General features: G+C 43.3%; 1 protein-coding gene across 1 annotated transcript in view; it reads left to right on the forward strand.

Moving 5' to 3' along the window:
• The first annotated feature begins 6,813 nt into the window (after positions 1 to 6,813).
• Positions 6,814 to 19,459, forward strand: part of LOC138766538 (zinc finger protein 585A-like) — a 28,340-nt gene continuing 15,694 nt past the window's right edge. Inside the window, exons 1-4 of the mRNA XM_069944128.1 lie at positions 6,814 to 6,904; positions 9,374 to 9,421; positions 15,458 to 16,024; positions 18,079 to 19,297. Of these exons, the coding sequence (XP_069800229.1) occupies positions 15,459 to 16,024; positions 18,079 to 19,297 (1,785 nt within the window). The 5' untranslated portion in view covers positions 6,814 to 6,904; positions 9,374 to 9,421; position 15,458. The remainder of the gene's footprint in view (positions 6,905 to 9,373; positions 9,422 to 15,457; positions 16,025 to 18,078; positions 19,298 to 19,459) is intronic.

Consider the following 19,459-nt stretch of genomic DNA (forward strand, 5'->3'; position numbering starts at 1 on the left):
CTCAGAGTCGTTGTCTTTTGTTGTAGCGCAGTAACCATACTAATCTGTCTATAGGTCTATAGGTGTCTTGTTGCCCATAGCAACCAATTACATTGCAGCTTTCACTTTTTAACAGTATATAAAATGAAAGCTGTGCTGTGATCGGTTGCTTTAAAACAAATCTTCATATGGACAAATGAGTTTGTTGACCATAGCAACCGATCACAGAGTAGCTTTCACTTTTCGGCAGTATGTAAAATGAAAGCTGTGCTGTGATTGGTTGCTATTGGCAACAAAACTTCATGTAGACTTATATAGATTGGTTGCTATGAGCAACAACCCAATTTGTCTATATGCAGTTTTCTTACGGCCCATAGCAACAAATCACAGCACAGCTTTAATTTTATATACTGCTGAAAAGTGAAAGCTGCTCTGTGATTGGTTGCCATGGGTGACAAGCCGTTCTTCATAAATTTGTCCCTTAGGGTCCATGTGTTCTTTTAGACCCCTCCATTATGCTAATGTAAGTGTGGCTGTCGCTTGGCCCTACCATGGCCGCCTCATGTGTTGGCACAGCATAATTGGGTTGGGCTATCCAGTGATCAGGCCGCCATTTTTGGGCCCAATAAGGCCACCCTGCATTGGAGTGTGACTGTTCAGTGGCTTATACGTATACACTACGTTGGACAATCCATGGTGAGCGGCAGGACCAGCCTTGGGACCCCCGCCATGCTCCGCTATCTCCGGCACTGCAGATATCACGATCCAGCTAATGGACTGGCTGTCCAGCCAGTCAGTAACTGGGGTGGGACGCCGTTGAGGTCTCCGATTGGCTGTGCGGCTAGTCCATCAGCCAGGACAGGCCTTTCCCCCTGAATCGTGAAGTCATAACAACTCTGGGTGGGGAATGCCTTCAGGCAGGGGTCCTGTGGCCGGTTCCACTGCTCACCGCGAGCAGTAGACTGAACGTATCCACACAATATACCATAGATGAGTGATCCCCAATCTGTGCCTCTCCAGATGTTGGAAGACTACAACACCCAGCATGCCCTGCTACGCCAGGCTGTGACTCTATCAGATGCTGTTTCTGTAACTCCAAAGTACTTCTACCAAGGGAGTCCGTTTGGTAACCAAAGTCAAGGTGCTGTGACAGCTATGATGCCATTTGTGTTATAACACAACCGTATCTCATCTTGTATCCAGGCTAGAGGTGCCCAACTGTATCTCATCTTGTATCCAGGCTAGAGGTGCCCAACTGTATCTCATCTTGTATCCAGGCTAGAGGAACCCAACTGTATCTCATCTTGTATCCAGGCTAGAGGAACCCAACTGTATCTCATCTTGTATCCAGGCTAGAGGAACCCAACTGTATCTCATCTTGTATCCAGGCTAGAGGAACCCAACTGTATCTCATCTTGTATCCAGGCTGGAGGAGCCCAACTGTATCTCATCTTGTATCCAGGCTAGAGGTGCCCAACTGTATCTCATCTTGTATCCAGGCTAGAGGTGCCCAACTGTATCTCATCTTGTATCCAGGCTAGAGGTGCCCAACTGTATCTCATCTTGTATCCAGGCTAGAGGTGCCCAACTGTATCTCATCTTGTATCCAGGCTAGAGGTGCCCAACTGTATCTCATCTTGTATCCAGGCTAGAGGAACCCAACTGTATCTCATCTTGTATCCAGGCTAGAGGTGCCCAACTGTATCTCATCTTGTATCCAGGCTAGAGGAACCCAACTGTATCTCATCTTGTATCCAGGCTAGAGGAGCCCAACTGTATCTCATCTTGTATCCAGGCTAGAGGAACCCAACTGTATCTCATCTTGTATCCAGGCTAGAGGAACCCAACTGTATCTCATCTTGTATCCAGGCTAGAGGAACCCAACTGTATCTCATCTTGTATCCAGGCTAGAGGTGCCCAACTGTATCTCATCTTGTATCCAGGCTAGAGGTGCCCAACTGTATCTCATCTTGTATCCAGGCTAGAGGTGCCCAACTGTATCTCATCTTGTATCCAGGCTAGAGGAGCCCAACTGTATCTCATCTTGTATCCAGGCTAGAGGTGCCCAACTGTATCTCATCTTGTATCCAGGCTAGAGGTGACCAACTGTATCTCATCTTGTATCCAGGCTAGAGGTGCCCAACTGTATCTCATCTTGTATCCAGGCTAGAGGAGCCCAACTGTATCTCATCTTGTATCCAGGCTAGAGGTGCCCAACTGTATCTCATCTTGTATCCAGGCTAGAGGTGCCCAACTGTATCTCATCTTGTATCCAGGCTAGAGGTGCCCAACTGTATCTCATCTTGTATCCAGGCTAGAGGAACCCAACTGTATCTCATCTTGTATCCAGGCTAGAGGTGCCCAACTGTATCCCATCTTGTATCCAGGCTAGAGGAGCCCAACTGTATCTCATCTTGTATCCAGGCTAGAGGAACCCAACTGTATCTCATCTTGTATCCAGGCTAGAGGAACCCAACTGTATCTCATCTTGTATCCAGGCTAGAGGAACCCAACTGTATCTCATCTTGTATCCAGGCTAGAGGTGCCCAACTGTATCTCATCTTGTATCCAGGCTAGAGGTGCCCAACTGTATCTCATCTTGTATCCAGGCTAGAGGTGCCCAACTGTATCTCATCTTGTATCCAGGCTAGAGGAACCCAACTGTATCTCATCTTGTATCCAGGCTAGAGGTGCCCAACTGTATCCCATCTTGTATCCAGGCTAGAGGAGCCCAACTGTATCTCATCTTGTATCCAGGCTAGAGGACCCAAACTGTATCTCATCTTGTATCCAGGCTAGAGGTGCCCAACTGTATCTCATCTTGTATCCAGGCTAGAGGAACCCAACTGTATCTCATCTTGTATCCAGGCTAGAGGTGCCCAACTGTATCTCATCTTGTATCCAGGCTAGAGGTGCCCAACTGTATCTCATCTTGTATCCAGGCTAGAGGTGCCCAACTGTATCTCATCTTGTATCCAGGCTAGAGGAGCCCAACTGTATCTCATCTTGTATCCAGGCTAGAGGTGCCCAACTGTATCTCATCTTGTATCCAGGCTAGAGGTGCCCAACTGTATCTCATCTTGTATCCAGGCTAGAGGTGCCCAACTGTATCTCATCTTGTATCCAGGCTAGAGGAACCCAACTGTATCTCATCTTGTATCCAGGCTAGAGGTGCCCAACTGTATCCCATCTTGTATCCAGGCTAGAGGAGCCCAACTGTATCTCATCTTGTATCCAGGCTAGAGGAACCCAACTGTATCTCATCTTGTATCCAGGCTAGAGGAACCCAACTGTATCTCATCTTGTATCCAGGCTAGAGGTGCCCAACTGTATCCCATCTTGTATCCAGGCTAGAGGTGCCCAACTGTATCTCATCTTGTATCCAGGCTAGAGGAACCCAACTGTATCTCATCTTGTATCCAGGCTAGAGGAACCCAACTGTATCTCATCTTGTATCCAGGCTGAAGGAGCCCAACTGTATCTCATCTTGTATCCAGGCTAGAGGAACCCAACTGTATCTCATCTTGTATCCAGGCTAGAGGAACCCAACTGTATCTCATCTTGTATCCAGGCTAGAGGTGCCCAACCGGATCTCATCTTGTATCCAGGCTAGAGGTGCCCAACCGGATCTCATCTTGTATCCAGGCTAGAGGTGCCCAACAGGGTCCTAGAGCCTGTACAGTTTTCCCCAATAAAACTTTCCTCTAACATTGTAATCACTTCTATAGCATTACATCACATACATTATAATAACATCACACACACATCATCATTACATCACACACACACATCATTACATCACACACACACATCATTACATCACACAAACATCATTACATCACACACACACACATCATTACATCACACATACATCATTACATCACACACACACACACATCATTACATCACACATACATCATTACATCACACATACACATCATTACATCACACACACATCATCATTACATCACACACACCCATCATTACATCACACAAACATCATTACATCACACACACACACATCATTACATCACACACATCATTACATCACACATATCATCATTACATCACACACACACACATCATTACATCACACACACACACACCATTACATCACACATATATTATTGCATCACATACATACATCACACATATATCATTACATCACACATACACATCATTACATCACACACATCATTACATCACACATACCATTACAGCACACATATATCATTACATCACACATATATCATTACATCACACATATATCATTACATCACACATATATCATTACATCACACATACCATTACATCACACATATCATCATTACATCACACATATCATCATTACATCACACATATCATCATTACATCACACACACATCATTACATCACACATATCATCATTACATCACACACACACACATCATTACATCACACACACACACACCATTACATCACACATATATTATTGCATCACATACATACAGCACACATATATCATTACATCACACATATATCATTACATCACACATACACATCATTACATCACACACACACACATCATTACATCACACAAACATCATCATTACATCACACACACACACACATCATTACATCACACACACACATCATTACATCACACACACATCATTACATCACACATACATCATTACATCACACATATCATCATTACATCACACATATCATCATTACATCACACACACACATCATTACATCACACACACACCATTACATCACACATATATTATTGCATCACACATATATCATTACATCACACATACACATCATTACATCACACACATCATTACATCACACATACATCATTACATCACACATATCATCATTACATCACACACACACACACACACACCATTACATCACACATATATTATTGCATCACATACATACATCACACATATATCATTACATCACACATACACATCATTACATCACACACACACACATCATTACATCACACATACATCATTACATCACACACACACACATCATTACATCACACATACATCATTACATCACACATACACATCATTACATCACACACATCATTACATCAGACATAACATTACAGCACACATATATCATTACATCACACATATATCATTACATCACACATATATCATTACATCACACACACACACATCATTACATCACACATATATTATTGCATCACATACATACAGCACACATATATCATTACATCACACATACACATCATTACATCACACACATCATTACATCAGACATAACATTACAGCACACATATATCATTACATCACACATATATCATTACATCACACATACATCATTACATCACACATATCATCATTACATCACACATATCATCATTACATCACACACACACATCATTACATCACACACACACCATTACATCACACATATATTATTGCATCACACATATATCATTACATCACACATACACATCATTACATCACACACATCATTACATCACACATACATCATTACATCACACATATCATCATTACATCACACACACACACACACACCATTACATCACACATATATTATTGCATCACATACATACATCACACATATATCATTACATCACACACACATCATTACATCACACACACACACATCATTACATCACACATACACATCATTACATCACACATACATCATTACATCACACACACACACACCATTACATCACACATATATTATTGCATCACATACATACAGCACACATATATCATTACATCACACATACACATCATTACATCACACACATCATTACATCAGACATAACATTACAGCACACATATATCATTACATCACACATATATCATTACATCACACATATATCATTACATCACACACACACACACCATTACATCACACATATATTATTGCATCACACATATATCATTACATCACACATACACATCATTACATCACACACACACATCATTACATCACACACACACACATCATTACATCACACACACACCATTACATCACACATATATTATTGCATCACACATACACATCATTACATCACACATACCATTACATCACACATATCATCATTACATCACACACACACATCATTACATCACACACACCCATCATTACATCACACATACACATCATTACATCACACACACACACATTACATCACACATATATTATTGCATCACACATATCATCATTACATCACACACATCATTACATCACACACATCATTACATCACACATACACACCATTACATCACACATATATCATTACATCACACATACACATCATTACATCACACATACACATCATTACATCACACATATATCATTACATCACACATATATCATTACATCACATACATACAGCACACATATATCATTACATCACACATATATCATTACATCACACATATATCATTACATCACACACAGTATTATTCCAACAACTCTTTCAGCAATGAGTATATGTTCGCTAAAGGTATATTATAGTCTCTATAATAAGGAATTCTGGGAGTTTTAGTTCTAGAAAAGATGTAGGTTTTAATTATTTGGAACTACAAGTCCCAGCATACCTCCCCTAAGCTAGAGCCTGGCTGCTTTCACCCACAGTCACGAGACTGAATAATAGTAGCTGAGGCTGTACTACAAGTCCCAGCATGCCTCGCCCCACGTTCCTCACACATCACGTGCAAACACAATGGCACTTTGCCCAGCGGTTTTTGCAAAACTCTCTGCGATTGGCTCCCGGTTTTCACTACTTCCCCTAGCGCTGATTGGCTGAGAGAGGTCACTGGATGAGAAGCAGCCAATCAGGGCGCGGCTGGGCTGGAATCGGGGAGCAGCGCTGTGGTACGGGGCACATCTGCTGGGTGTCTGGGAGCTGGTGAGTGGTGCAGGGCATGTGCGAGGCGGGGGGCGGCACGTGGCACAGCTCAGCTGGGAGTTGTAGTGCATGTCGTGGTGATAATGTGCAGAAATAGGGATTGCACTATGGAATGCTGGGATGAAAAGTTGCAGAACCGTAGGGGGGGTCACACATTGCTCAACCTTTGCCTCTCCAGCTGCTGCAGAACTACAACTCCCAGCATGCCCTGTCAGGGCATGCTGGGCGTTGTAGTTCTGCAGCAGTTGGAGAGGTACAGGTTGGGGTACACTGCATTAGATATACACACACACCATGGTCACACATGTGTCCCATCCATCTCTACAGATCAGGCGTCCATGTGCTTCCCGCCAAAACCTCTCCATTCATATGAATGGGACTGATAGCCAATGAATATTTGCAACAAGTCAGCTGCATGTAAATTCGGTGTAAGGCTATGTTCACATTCTGCAGATTTAGACTAGGGAGATACGGTGACCCACAGATGGAATGCAACATAATGAGAGATGGGACCGTCACAACCCGGCCGATGGGCTGGCCGCTCCAGTCACTGATTGGCTGAGCAGCCATTCCATCAGTTCTCCCCCACCCAGTCGTGACATCATCACAAATTGGGGTAAAATGCCTTCTGGCGGGGGTCCCGCCTCGGCTGCTGACTGGCTGAGCTGCGCAGTGCACTGATTGGCTGAGCAGGACAAGCAAACGCTGAGAACCCCTGAAGCAAGCCATAGCACGCCGGCAGGGGGTTAACTTAAATACTCGCAACGGGATGTCAGGATGAACTGGCACTGGATCTGCAGCGAATTTCCCTGCAAATTCGCAGCGTGAAATCCGCTACGGATCCGGGCCTTAGGGTACGTTCACACTTACCGGATCCCCAGCATATTTTCTGCTGCAGATCCGCAGCAGATTTCATTTAAATAACTGAGCACCATCAAATCTGCTGCGGATCCTGTAGGTGTGAACGCACCCTTAAAGAAATTTTTAAAGTTTTTTTGGTAACATTTTTTCTAATTTTCCACTTTTCTATCTATACGATAAAATAATCCTGAGACTTCCTGTTGTGTCTGTGGGGATAAGAGGAGGCTGCTGTAAGGTGATCTGTGCCGCATTGCAGCGTCATGTGACACCAGTAGATAGAGGACACAATAGCAGCTCCCTGTGGAATGACCTCTTCACAGGTCACAGAGCGCGCTCAGTAATGTCTCACATTCATCTCAAGGGGACAGAGTCTGTGTATTGTCGTCTATGTCAGTGAGTCTCGCTGTAAAGCAAGTTAGTAAATGCTGTTAAAAACAGCTCAGGCAAGATGGCAGCCCCCATAACAATGTACAAAAAGTAAAATAAAATAAAAATCACAGTCAGAAAATAGAAACAGATTAGAATAAAAGAAGAGGTTTTAGTATCTGACTCTAATCCGTAACAGAAAATTTAGGTGACACATTCCCTTTTAACTTCTGCATTAAAGTTAACTCGGAAGTCTGCAACAAATCCACAGTTTGTAAATGCGCCCGTAGGGTTTCTGCACACGTTGCAGATCTTCTTCACCAGTTTCATGTGGATGAGGTTATAACATCTCTCACACTACAGAAGGTGCAGATATTAACCTGCAGATTCTAGAGCTGTCAGTGTTGTCGGCAGAGAACACAGCAGATATAGGTGGCCTTCATGTATGTAATACAGATGCAAGTCCTAGTCCAACCATGGGTCACCTGACTCATATGCTAATGAGGTGCTGATGACACCAGATTTGTACTGTAAGTTGTCAGATAGAGTTTCAGTGTACTCTGCCACACGGTGTAAGTAAATTGGCACCAAACTTAGGAAGTTTTGAATTGTTCCCTGATAAAGTACAGCACAGTGTGAAAACTGCCGGACAGTGCCCTGTTCGGAAAATATTTACACCCTGACCACATTGCCTATCATCAGCGACACACATCTATGACAGGCCGGAGGTCACCCAGATATCCACACATCTATGACAGCCCGGAGGTCACCCAGATACCCACACATCTATGACAGCCCGGAGGTCACCCAGATGTCCACACATCTATGACAGCCCGGAGGTCACCCAGATATCCACACATCTATGACAGCCCGGAGGTCACCCAGATATCCACACATCTATGACAGCCTGGAGGTCACCCAGATACCCACACATCTATGACAGCCCGGAGGTCACCCAGATACCCACACATCTATGACAGCCCGGAGGTCACCCAGATGTCCACACATCTATGACAGCCCAGAGGTCACCCAGATACCCACACATCTATGACAGCCGGTCACCCAGATACCCACACGTCTATGACAGCTTGATCTGGCCAACAAGACATCACTTATCTGTGACAGTCCGGTCTATGACACGATGGTCCTTGAACGTGCACCATAACTATGAAGCAGGCGTTTTCTGATATATCTCCGGGACTACAAACCCTCTTCCTCTCATTTTCACAATTGAATTGACAGAGAGTATCGAGCACCATAGTCACAAGCTAGAAGAGTCCCGGGTATAATGTAAGTAGTGATTCCTGTCACCGGAGGTATATGTGAACAGCAGGTAGGAGGACGTTCTCAGAAGGGAATATTCCTATAATCCGGCATAAACTGCCTGATAGGTGCCGGATTATCAAAATATAAAGTTCTCTCTCATCAAGTGGCGGATTAGCAGACCTCATTTATTATTATTATTTATTTATCGTGTCAAATTAAAGGTATATTTTGATCTTTTGATCGGTTATAGCTAAAACGATTGAAAAATCACGTGTAAAATTTTGTATTGGTTGGTTTTGCATAAAAATAATTTATAAAAATCAGACTAAAGCGAAACACAGTAAGTTGGACAATGTTTTTTTTTTTTTTCTGGTCAGAAAATCCCTTCTGAGAAGATGCTCTGATTTATTTCAAAAGACTTAAAGGGGAACTATCAGCAGGTTGGACAAATCTAACCTGCTGATAGGCCCCTGTAGCGCCCGGTACCCTGAGGAGGAAGGTATGTGTCTTGCCTTCCTCCTCGGTGTTGGTCCCACGCTGTTAGTCGGGTAAACTCTGATGCCGTGTCATCCCGTCCACCCCTTCTAATGATAAGTGGAGGGGGCCGGCCGGATGACGCAGCAGTGTTCCTAACAGTGCTCCAGAGCGAAGTTTATCCCAACTAACAGCGTAGGACCGGCGCCGAGGAGGAAGGTAAGACACATACCTTCCTCCTCAGCGTCCGTGGTGCTACAGGGGGCTATCAGTAGTTTAGATTCAGCTAACGTGCTGATAGTTCCCCTTTAGGTTTACAGTGTTCAGGAAAGAGTTAAGCTTTTCTAAGCACTGGGGGAGGAGCGACAGTGAGTTATAAGTCCTCCAGCTGATGAGCAGATTGCAGAGATAACAAAGTGATTTGCTTCATCATGATTGGAAATTCGCCCATCTCTACTTATAACTTTAAAAATCTAAATCAGCAGTAGCAGTAAAGTAGTGCTTTAAAATAAAGCTATACTTGCTTGTATCCAGGTCCAGTCTCCTATAAGCAGCTATACTTACTGTATCCAGGTCCAGTCCCCTGAAGGAAGCTATATAACAGCTATACATACTTGTATCCAAGTCCAGTCTCCTGAAAGCAGCTATACAACAACTATACTTACTGTATCCAGGTCCAGTCTCCTGAAGACAGCTATATAACAACTATACCTACTTGTATCCAGGTCCAGACTCCTGAAGGCAGCTATATAACAGCTATACTTACTGTATGCAGGTCCAGTCTCCTGAAGTCTTCCATATAACAGCTATACTTACTGTATCCAGGTCCAGTCTCCTGAAGGCAGCTATATAAGAGCTATACTTACTGTATCCAGGTCCAGTCTCCTGAAGGCAGCTATACAACAACTATACTTACTGTATCCAGGTCCAGTCTCCTGAAGACAGCTATATAACAACTATACCTACTTGTATCCAGGTCCAGACTCCTGAAGGCAGCTATATAACAGCTATACTTACTGTATCCAGGTCCAGTCTCCTGAAGGCAGCTATATAACAGCTATACTTACTGTATCCAGGTCCAGTCTCCTGAAGGCAGCTATATAACAGCTATACTAATTGTATCCAGGTCCAGTCTCCTGAAGGCAGCTATATAACAGCTATACTTACTGTATCCAGGTCCAGTCTCCTGAAGGCAGCTATATAACAGCTATACTTACTGTATCCAGGTCCAGTCTCCTGAAGGCAGCTATATAACAGCTATACTAATTGTATCCAGGTCCAGTCTCCTGAAGGCAGCTATATAACAGCTATACTTACTGTATCCAGGTCCAGTCTCCTGAAGGCAGCTATATAACAGCTATACTAATTGTATCCAGGTCCAGTCTCCTGAAGGCTGCTATATAACAGCTATACTTACTGTATCCAGGTCCAGTCTCCTGAAGGCAGCTATATAACAGCGATACTTACTTGTATCCAGGTCCAGTCTCCTGAAAGCAGCTATATAACAGCTATACTTACATGTATCCAGATCCAGTCTCCTGAAGCTTTTTAGACTTGTGCTGGTTGAAAAAAAGAGACTAAACATATGAAGTCCCAGCCTGTACAGAGAGTCACGGCTCTCATCAATCACATGACTGCTTTCTCTGTGTGCGCTCAGATGACCTGGGAAACTTTAAAAAAAAAAAAGAATTTAAACACAAAAAGCCCATGAGAAAAAAAAAAAGAAGTAAATTGCAAACTTGCTTTGTATCACATCTACTGTTGATTTAGATTTTTAAAAGTTATAATGACAGAGACACTTTAAAAGAATCGGGCTGTGTTCGCACATAGTATTTGGAGTTATACATTTACACCTGTTACGCTCAAAACATGTCGGGATTCGGGAACAGTTTTTGTTTCCAATGAATTTGAAAACGCTTCACAGTTCAATGTTAAATTATTACGGCTGTAAAACATAGTGCTCAGGACTTATCTCTGAGGTAATACAGCTGTTTTACAGACAATAAAGTGCGCTGTATTGAGTATTTTTACGTGTTTCAAAACACTTAAAAATTGGATTTGCTTAAAACTCATAGAAAAATGGCAAAAAAAAGTTTTATAAAACAAAAAAGCTAAAAAAAATTATATATAAACTTAAATAATACTGTGGGAACAAAGTTTTATATAGAAGCAGACCTGGTCACCAAGTGATCGTCAAAGGGGTATTCCCCTCAGGTAAAATTATGCTGAATCAACCCCCTACTGGAGACTAACAATTCATTCCATACTTTTGTTTTCAGTCTCCTTTCCCCAGTTCTGAGCTGCTGCTTTCTGCTGAAGACTCAGAAAACTGTGCATGAGCCTTTCTCTCTGGCTCCACTCTGATCTCCCTCCTCCTCCTTCCCTTCTGAGACGGCTGATGTAAACAAGTCCCTGACTGTCTGTTTCTGCACTCTGTATTGCAGGAAGGGATAATCATGGTTAGGTTACCAGCAGCTTGACCTCAGATTAACCCTCCCGGCCTTACAGAGTGCAGAGGTAGCTGGCCAGTGACGGTGTTTACATGAGCCGTCTCGGAAGGGGAGCGGGGGAGGAGATCAGAGCAGAGACGGAAATAACCGCTCACACGCCGTTTTCTGTGTCTTCATCAGAAAGCAGCAGCTGAGAACTGTGAGAATGGGATTGAAAAGATGATATTAATAATTATGGACTTATTTTATAGTCTCCAGAAGGGAAGATGATTCAACATGTATTTTACCTGAGCGAAATGCTCCTTTAAAGGGGTTTTCCACCTAAACATAACTTTTGATATGTTGCTGCCCATGGTAAAACTAACATTCCCTTCCATACTTGTTATTTTCTATTCAGTCTCCTTCCCTCCAGTTCTCAGCTGCTGCTTTCTGCTGAAGACACAAAAATCTGTGTGTGAGCTTTTCTTTCTGTCTCCCCCCCCCCTCCCTTCTGAGACAGATGATGTCCCTGGAAGGCTCTGTTTGCAACTTTGTAGTTTCTAATGCTGGTACGGTTATGCTAAGGTCAAGTTGGTGATGAAGTCACTGCTGGCATTACAAAGTTGCAGATAAAGCCAAGCAGGGACTTGCTTACATCAGCCATCTTGGAAGGGAGGGGGAGACGGAGAGATGCATTTTAATGCATTTTATCCAACAAACTTTAAAGAGGATGTACCATCAGGTACATTCTCTTTAATCTGACACAGGGATAGGCCCCGTTCCCACTGAGCGGAATTCCTTAGCCTCCCTCTCATAATGGGAGTCTATGGGAGGTGCGCGCTCCTGCTCTGTCTGCGCTGAAGAATGAACATGTTCCGCTAGTTTTGCTCAGTGGGAACAGGGCGATAGAACGGCGCCGTCACGGGCAAGCCGGTGCCGCGGTCCGTTCTTCGATCTGTTGCCCGGTTCCTGTGTACTATGCACGGGCACTGGGTTGGTGCTCAAGCACTGGAGACGGGCCGGCTGCCCCCACTGGGAAGGAATTCCCTCCCCTCTATGAGGCGGCTCCATTGATTCAAACAGAGCTGCGTCATAGAGGGGAGGGAATTCCCTCCCACTGGGGGCGGCCAGCCCGCCTCCAGTGCTTGAGCATCGGCCTGGTACCCGTGCATAGAACGGCGCCGTACACGGTAATCGGGCCGCGGGTCGAAAAATAGACCGCGGCACCGGCTTCCCCGTGACGGCGATGTTCTTTCCCTGTGTCAGATTAAAGAGGATGTACCTGGTGGTACATCCTCTTTAAGGTAATGTTCACACTGAGGAAAGTAGGTGAGGAATTTCAAGTGGAATCCGCTCTTAATTTTACACTTTTTTCCGCTTGAAATTCCGCTTGTAAAATATGTTAAGAGCAATGTCCCTTTGTGTTCAATGGGATTTCCGCTCCGTTGTTCACATGGTCGAATTTACACGTGGAATGTTCTGTCACAGTCCGCTTTCCGCCCAAAAATTGACAAATCAATTCTTTGAGCGGATTCTGCTAGAGAAATCCTAAAGAAGTCATTGGGGCTTGGCTTTGAATTTTCCACTTTCCGCTCGCATTCCCCACAAATTTTGTTCAAATTCCACGTCTATTCTGCCAGAGCTGAAGAAGAGGAAATTTCCAGCAGAAAACCTCTCCAATTCCTCACCTAGTCCTCAGTGTGAACATACCCTAACTTTAGAATGACTTACTGTGTGTTGGTGAATCTCCCCCTGTGTATCTCCCCTCCCGGCTGTATTTGAAACAAAGGAGCTGGGGTCCAATCTGGAGATCACCGGAGGGTACAGAGGTTGGACCCCATGCAATCTCTTACTTGTCGCCTATCTTGTGGATAGGGGACAAGTAAGTTTTAATTGGAGAACTCTTTTGAGGAGTCACGTCGAATGAAGAGGGAAGAGGGATGGGGGGGTGAATAAACCGGCGTCGGTCTATTAATATAAAATAACTTAAAGCTATGTACCTGATGGTACATCGCTTTAAAGTGCCTCTGAAAGATTGATGCTGTAATGTGATCGGGGGCTATGAATGATACCTCTGCTTATCTTCCATGCCAAAATGTAATGCTACATGAAAGAAAAAAATCTACACCCCTTGCTTTCTGGCTGCTGGGTCTTGTAGAGCTACAAAATATAACGCTTCTCCTCATGACTCCATATGAGCATGGAGATCTGGTGTAGTCATTCACCATCTGCATCTACTGTTGCTAAGGCTAGGTTCACACTGCGTTTTCAGCATCCGTTTAACGGATCCGTTTTTTTTAACGTCCAGAAAAATAGGGTCAGCAACGTTTTTTGGTCCGTTTTGGTCCGCCAAAAAAAACGGATCCGTTTTTTTTTATAATGGAAGTCAATGGAAAAACGGATGCACACAAATGAATCCGTTTTTTGCAATCCGTTTTTCATGCGTTTTTTTGAAAAAAAACGGATGCGTTAAACGGATGCTGAAAACGCAGTGTGAACCTAGCCTAAGCAACATATCAGACATGTTCATTGACTCCAAAGTCAACCATTACAATTTCTGAGTTTCCCCTTATAGACTTCTCTCTTTGTATGAGGTATCATCTGGCTAGCCTGATGATTTCACTTCATTTGGTGCTGCTTTATATGCTGGGTGTAGTAAGTGTAAGTGGTCATGCATACAACATGGCCGCCTATGTTCAGTGGGAGCCCGCCCAGAAAATGTAAACTGAGTGGCTACAGTGGCAGGGACACCTTCCTTTGAAAGGGGTCCCTGATCCTGTATGAGGCGCTCTACACTATTAATGGGATTCGCCTAAAATAAATCTGGAAACAATTTTTTTTTATTAAGACATATCCTATTTTTTTAGGTGATTTAAGCAAATTTGATTGGTTTAGAATCAGTCCTCTGATCACTCATAAGGATCTGCCTAGCCCATGGGCATCCTAGCTGTGGCCCTCCAGTTAGTACAAAACTACAATTCCCGCCATGCCTGGATAGCCTTTGGCTTAAACCGTTGAATAGCCCAAAGCAACCAATCGCAATGCAGCTTTCATTTTGTGTTCTGAGATTGGTTGCTATGGGCAACATGGCCTTCCTTTTATAAAGCTTTGATAAATTTCGAGGACGTAACTTTTCTGTCCACACATTATTTTCCAGCATGCCACGCTGCATCGTCAAAGGATGTTATAGCAACGGGAAAAAGAGCCAAGATGTCACTCTGCACCGTTTCCCCCTAAAAATAGAAATCATAAAATCATGGTTGCTCCGCATCCCCCAAGACTTTGGTGATATTGATGACTTTGCACAGAAAGTTTTGGAGGGAAGAAGATCTGCTTTGTATAGGATTTGTTCCAGGCATTTCTCCCCCAATAGTTACTATAACTGTAGTTTAAAGAGAATTCTCAGGAAGGATTCCGTGCCGACAATATTCGAGGCCGCGCCTTCAGGTGCTGCAAGTCCTCCGAAGAGAGCTGATGCGGAGAACATGGAGGAGAGCTCGGAAAAGAGAGATAAGGTTTCCACGGGGACGGATATCGACTACTTCATAAATAAGACGAACAACTGGACCATGACTGATGTGACTGCTAGTAAAAGAAGTGTCGGGACGCAAGTAGTTAAAGGGACAAGCAGAGGAGTTCAGTGTGACCTCGACAGGGAGTCTGATCCACTTATTGGCCTCTCATGCATGGATTCTCTTGGCTTCATGTTTGCCACCACAAGGCAGTAGACCGCCAATCCACCTATTGGCCTCTCATATGTGGACACTGTCAAATTCATGTTTGTTTTCACAGGGCAGTAGACCACCAAGCTACGTTTTGGCTTTTCGTTCTTGGATTTATGTTTGGCCCCACTAGGCAGTAGACCACTAAGCCACTTTTCATTCTGGAATTCTTGGAAGTTCTCAGATTCATGTTTGACACCATCAGGCAATAGACCTCTTCAGGTCTATCTTATGGTCTTATTATACTACCTCAACTTCAGGAGCACAGTTTGTTTTCGATGTGGAACCTCGGCCACTTATTGGCCTCTCATGCATGGACAGTCTTGGATTCATGTTTGGCACTCTGAGGCAGGAAACCACTTGAGGTCCATTTTATGGCCGTATTATACTACCTCAACTTCAAGAACACAGTTAGTTTTTGATGTGCAGCCTCAGCCACTTTTCGACCTCTCATACATTCTTGGATTCATGTTTGGTGCCTTAGGACAACTTTAGTTCTAACTCAAGGCCAGATTATACCTCCTTATCGTCTAGACAACCAGTTACCTCAGAGAAACCAACCTTCTGCCAGAACTGATCTTGGAGTGAAAACAACTTAGGTTGGAAAGTCCAAAAGCAACCTAATGGTGATCATCAGATATATAAGTGCTATGTCAGATGTCCCATTCTGAAAAAAAAATTGAAGTAATCTCAACACTCCAGAAAGTGCTAGGACCATGTTAAGAAGAGTTTCCAACTGGATACATGTAAGACCTATTGACTGGTTGTGCCATACATGTCTTATCAGTCGAAGGATGTTCAGCTGCTTGGACCACCATGATCACTCTATAATGCCATAAAGTATGGAAAAACTGTGAGTTGAGATTACTGAAGGTTCTGGACCCTTACCAGATTTAGATTTTCTAACAGCATGTTTTTTTTATATATTTTTTTAAAAGTTTGTACCAATAAGCTGGATTTTGCTTTGAAGAGTTCAACCACAGAGATTGTCTACCTCGCCACCAATGCTGCAGTGTTTAACCTCGAAAGGACATACTTTATATTTTACTGTTATTTATGTCAATTGTTGTTTGTTTAATTTTTTTGTTGCTGTTGAAACATCTGAAAAAAAAGTAAAAAATGTTCAACTTAAAAATTACTCATTGCTTTATTGCGTCTCAAAGATATCTCCAGAAACGTATCTCATTGCTTCAGGGAAGTGTAAGGGCAATTTTTTTTTTTAAATTAAATTGTTTGGAATAATAATTTACCTACCCGAGGCTTGAGGATGGTTGAATTTGTTGCTTTCCTAGATAACATACTTGAGTTCTTAGGAAAGCTTGGTGAATGCCAATCTGTCTTTAGAGTAGCCCTGCTGAAATTGTGTGACCTCGTGTGGTTCCAGAATTGTGTGACCGCACGCAGTTCCAGAATTGTTTGACCTCACGCAGTTCCGGAAGGCTTGACCTTACTTCCTACAGGATATTTAGCTGCTGATAAGTACTTGGCTTGAGATTTTTTAATAGTAATTTACAGATCTGTATAACTTTTTGGCACCGGTTGGTTTAAAAACAAAACACTAGTTTTAGATTTTTTTTCTCCGGAGTAACCCTTAAATGTGCTAAAATATAGACTTAGGTCCACATGGCTCCATAGACTCTAGTTGGGTTTACATGTTGGAATTACACCTTGGTAGATGATGAGTATAGATGGTAAACCTGTAGTGGTCCACCACAACTCTTAGCATGAGAGCTTTATACTACACGGAGAGCCATTGATACAGGCAATGACTTTATCATTAAATGTTTTTTTTTTTAAGTTTTTCAAAATAACAAATACTTGTAAAACATTAAACGGGCGATATCATATAATGTATATAAAACAAATATAAGCGCCATCAAAGGTATGAAACATCAGGTAAAAATCTATCAGTCACGTATGACTAATACCTTTAGAACTTACTGATGATGGTAATTTATGTACGTGTCCTTCTATCCAGCAGATTCTAATCACCCGCTCCAGTAAGAGAGTGGAGAAGAGCAAGTCCTGTGAGTGAGTGGACCATGGCACATACAAGGAAAAGAGCTTCTAAAGAGAAATCTTTAAGAGCATCCGATAAACAGAAGAAGTCGAAACCGAGTGATTGCTCAAATACAGCGGCTGGTGGCTCGAGTCCCAATGGGGACCATCTACGTAAGATAGACCAGGAAGCCATAAACAATGGGGAAACCAAATTAGATTCTAGTTTGGATATTGGAAAATTTATTAATACAAATGTTGTTGGAGAAGATCAGTCAACAGTGTTCCAAAAAGTTGACAATTCTAAAGGAAATCTGGTAAAATTAGATTCGTTGACTGAGCGGAACGATACACCCAGTCAGACTGGATTCCAAAAGACTATAAAAAAAGAGAGTGATGCCCCCGAAGAAAAATCTGAAGGTGCAAAACAATTGCAAAGCCATCGGTCCTATACGTGTTGTGTATGCGGCAAAAGCTACAGCAGCAGCTCCCATCTTCATAGACACCAGAAAACTCACGCAGCTGATAAAACGAGCAGTGGTGGTCCTGGAGAAGGACCTTGTGAAGTGAAGACCACAAGTGAAAAAGGTTTCCCATGCGTCTGTGGGAAAAGCTTTACCATCAATTCCAATCTACACAGACATCAGAAGACGTGCCAAGTGGGGACTGTGACTACTCCCGAGTCTGATGGGGATGAAAGTCGATTGAAGCCTTATGTGTGCGCTTGTGGGAAGCGGTATACAAGCAGCTCCCATCTCTACAGACACCAGAGAACTCATGTAGATGGATATAAGGAAAGCGCCCCGGCTAATATATGCCACTGTGGGAAGGTGTTTAGCTCTAGGTCGAATCTGAAGCGGCACCAGAAGACGCACACCCAAGAGAATGACCAAAACGAAGAACGTGGAGGTGACTCTGTAGAAGATACCGAGACAGAAGCCCCTGCGAAAATAAAACCGTACGTGTGTCACTGCGGGAAAAGCTACACTTGTAGTTCTCATCTCTACCGACACCAAAGGACTCACCAAGCGGGGAACGTCCCGGCGAGAACGAGGAATCGGGCTGAAGAAAGTCAAATAGAGAAACCTTATAAATGTGAGTGCGGTAAAAGTTACACCTCCACCTCACACCTCTACAGACACCAGAGGACTCACAGGATGCAAGATGTTCTTGTAGACGACCAGGACTGTGACAGCGACGTCCAGTACGAGGAGCCTGACGAAAAGCCTTACCAGTGTGAATGCGGCAAAAGCTTCATCTTATGGTTTTCTCTTATGGTGCATAAAAGGATTCACTGCAAAGCGAAGCTTCAGTCCTCGCCTGCCACTATGCAGGGCTCTTCTTGATTCCGTTCCCTACCACGTCCATGTATGTTCTGAGTATTATCATCGACAATATTTAGATTTATCCAGTATCTAATACTCACGAAGATGGTAGAT

The sequence above is a fragment of the Dendropsophus ebraccatus genome, chromosome 10 (assembly GCF_027789765.1).
Source record: "Dendropsophus ebraccatus isolate aDenEbr1 chromosome 10, aDenEbr1.pat, whole genome shotgun sequence".
In the NCBI taxonomy this organism is placed as follows: Eukaryota; Metazoa; Chordata; class Amphibia; order Anura; family Hylidae; genus Dendropsophus; species Dendropsophus ebraccatus.